The sequence below is a fragment of the Solanum tuberosum genome, unplaced genomic scaffold (genome assembly GCF_000226075.1).
Source record: "Solanum tuberosum cultivar DM 1-3 516 R44 unplaced genomic scaffold, SolTub_3.0 scf00697, whole genome shotgun sequence".
NCBI classification, from domain to species: Eukaryota; Viridiplantae; Streptophyta; class Magnoliopsida; order Solanales; family Solanaceae; genus Solanum; species Solanum tuberosum.
The window spans coordinates 55,528-59,308 of NW_006239670.1; the positions used below are offsets into that span (position 1 = coordinate 55,528).

General features: G+C 35.3%; 1 protein-coding gene across 1 annotated transcript; it reads right to left on the minus strand.

Moving 5' to 3' along the window:
- Positions 1-314: 314 nt before the first annotated feature.
- On the minus strand, positions 315-715 carry LOC102603717 (uncharacterized). Its single transcript, XM_006367279.1, has one exon. The coding sequence runs from the start codon at positions 701-703 to the stop codon at positions 323-325; it is 381 nt and encodes a 126-aa protein (XP_006367341.1). The 5' UTR covers positions 704-715; the 3' UTR covers positions 315-322.
- Between the last annotated feature and the right edge of the window lie 3,066 nt (positions 716-3,781).

A 3,781-nucleotide genomic window follows, 5' to 3' on the forward strand; every position in this document is an offset into this window, starting at 1 on the left:
TATACCAACAGTGAAACATCCTCCCCATACTATTCCATGAGCGTCTAAATAAAACCAAAAAATGCAGGGCATGTACTGCAACAGTAAGAAAGCTTGACGGTGTAGTGTACAATCCAATTTCCTTTATAATGAAAACGTGTACTCCCAATTATTCAACTGGTGAAACTTTTCACTCTAAAACCAAAGGAAATTAGTCCAAGAGTATATATCTCAACATTTTAAAAAAGGGAGTACATTTGCAATACACTTGGCTGACACTGCAAAACATCAGCAGCTACCGTTATTGACAGCAAATGGAATCTTCGCCACGAGAACAAAGCATTCATTTCTGGTAGCCACCACCAATAGCATTCTCATCCTCTTCAACCTTAGCAGTCAAATAAGGCTTAGGAAAATCGTTGACATCAAACTTGTACTCCATCCTCATCTTCTCAACATCAGCTTTGGTGAGGAAGGTGCGCTTGATTGGAGGACGGTTACGCCTCTGGTCACGAGAATAATAATTGATATCGAAGACGGTTTCAGAATCGGATGTGGGGATGATGGCTTGAGATTGGGTAGTGGCGGGACAGAAGATTCTGTACTCCGTTGCCTTGGGTACAGAGTCTAAATACTCGGGGCTTGTTTGAGGTCCGGTGAACTCCCATGGCTTCTTCGTGAACCGTTTTAGGGTTTGGATCATCGATTTCCCTGACGAAGCCATTGAAGAAATTTGCTCAATCTATCATCTATATACTGAGACAAGTCTTTCCAAGTATTTTTACCTGATTTATTTGCACCTGATCTACACTTTGCATAAAAATAATAGTGTCTGTTGTTAAAGGCTGCTTACTTAATCCCTGACACTCAGTGATACTCAAAATGCCTTCCAGAATATTGCAAAAGGGAACGACACTTTCTACATAACTATAACTGCCTCTGATGAGAAGCTGCAGTACTTTGGTCAAGTATGTACCTAAAGTTTAAACACATGATCAACTCTATTGGTTATCATAAGAGTTATATGTTACTTAGTATTGCTGCCTCATTTACTTTTGGTTTCGGATGGGGAATCAGTAAAACCAATTTTCTTGCTACATTAGTTAAGGTTCTAATGATGCAATTTTAATCAACCAAAGTTTAGTATCTGCATTCGATTATAATGAGTTGGATTTTCACTTCAAAGATTTACAATATATTTGAAATGTTATGATGCAACTTTGTCTAAGTCAAAGCTTTAATACATAGATGAATTTGCGCGAATAGAATCTTATCATAAAATAAAACAGTTCCTAAAAGGTTATAAACAAGATACTTGGGTGAACTAAATTTTATCAAAAATAAAACAGTTCCTGAAATGTTATCAACGAGATATTTGGGTGAAACAGAAGCTAAGGGTGAAAGGACATACAAGCACTCACGATGCCTTCCAGTTTGAACATAGTTACCCAAAGGGGACGCGACTTTCAACATAACTATAAATTCCATTGATGTACCTGACTTTAAGTTCACAACGAATACAATCTCCCCATCACGGGGCATGAAGAATGATGCAAATCTAGGCTCTATAGTGTTCCATATCGAGGGAACGCCAATTATGTGTCTCTCCCATTCTCTTTTAGGAGTCTTCTTTAAAATCCATAATTCAAAGTATCCTGACTTACCCATTTTCTGTAATCTATACACCTAATTGACCCTTCACCTCGAGCAACTCATAACAGTACACTAACTCAATTGCATTCCACAATGCAATAGTTTTGATTTTTTCAGATTTAACATCAAATGCAGCTATAGATATGTCATCGGCTAGAGCAAACTCATAGATGAATCCACTAATGCAAACACTGGGCATACGATACGGAATACAAGCGAAAATGTTGAGTGTCTCTCCATGATTTGTCTATGCCTAAAGTGAAAACCCACTATTTTGTGTAACTTTCTCGAGCATGATATGTTGTCAAGAGAACCCTCTACTTGTTTTCTTCCGGCTCAAAACCTAATGAATATGTATTCCAACATTTACCTTCATTTGGGTGGGGCAAAAATCTTACTTCTTTTGTGTTGGGATTGAAAATTGCAGCAGATCGCATATATGATGATTCGCAACCGAAAAATAACCCATTAACGCAATTCAAACTAGATTATGCAGGGACACAATTGTCAAGATTATTAAATTTGTCAACTTGAAGAACGGAGGCAGATGCTTTTCCATCTTTCTTTCGAATTACAGACTGTGGAAACGCACTTAAAACGCATTAACAACTTAGCAGGAAGCCACGAGAATATTTCAAATATAGTGTTTCTTGAGGAATTAATACTATTTTGCCAGCACAATTCATAATGTTTTGAATGTTGAAGGTTGACGCTAAAAGTTTATTGATGTTCTTTTTGCCTCTCTGTTTCCTTCTAAGACTCTTATTTCCTTTTGTTTTCTTTGTACATTGGAATTTGGAACTAGGACTGCCAAAATATACTCATATTAAATACAGTGAATGTTCTAGTACTATTAAAGATTCAATCAACACTGAGTCTGCTTGATAATATCACTTTTCTTTAAAAACTTGTCAATCTAATAGTAATTCTTAAATAAAATAAAATCAATAAAGATATATAGCAATGAAAAATGAAAAAGTACTTTGGTTCAAATATAATGATAAGAATATATACAAACATAAATTCAAATCCAAGTACGTTACCATTTTGTCATATGTTGTTGTGAATAGAAAGAGAGCTTATAGTTACATTGTATGGAATTGAACAAAATCAAATATATTGCACTTTATATACTATTCAATTTAGAGTTGTGGAAAAGATATTATAATATTAATATAGTAGTAATTGTTCTAATGGCATTGTTGTGATTTATTAGACTTTAATATATTATAAATTTCATTCTCTCCTACATTGTATGTAAGCACTCATGAATTAATTATTGCTCCTTTAGCTTCCATCATAAAAACCACCAGTCACTTTTGTTGAGAAGTGAGGAATTGAGCTTACCAGACCTACATTAATGGAGGTCACATGTACTGTTATGAAGTAAACTTAAGCAGATGAACGAAATTGAGAGGATTGTTTGGGAAGAAGAAAAGTATATTATTTCAAGTAATGTTATATGTATATATACACATATATAAATCAAGTAAAAATATCTAGACTATCTAACTACCTCAACTGATTCTGTACACAATGCTTAATTAAGTTCATCCATCTAACTAACTCAAACAGTATTAACTAACTGACTAAGCTATCTAATATTATAATACCCCACTTGTCACGCCCCGAGACTACCCCCGAGATGCAGACACGGGACCTAGGACAACAAGTGATCCCAAGCTAACCCTGTTGGCATGATCATGAGCATACTAAAGATAATACACTGATGCGGAAGCTAAGTCATAAATAAAATGAAAAGATGGGGAATACTCATATACTATAACTGAGATAAATGAAAACTGATGAGTTTAATACAAAGAAGATATTAACTCAATACTAAGCTGAATCTAACTATGTCTGAAATAAGCCTCTAAACTGACTAGAGATGTTGGGACATGCCCAACTAGGTCTAGCAAAACTGAAACTAAAGACTAAAAATACTGAAAAGAAACTCATGACTATTGTCCTCGGAGAATGAGAACTCACCACTGATTCTGCTTAACTGGAGATCGGGAACCGATCTAAACATGATATGGATGCTGAGAACCTGAACCTACATTACGAGAAGATGTAGCGCACGTATGCGTCAGTACTTGAAAGGTACTGAGCATGCAAGATAGAATACAACTGAAATAACATATAACTG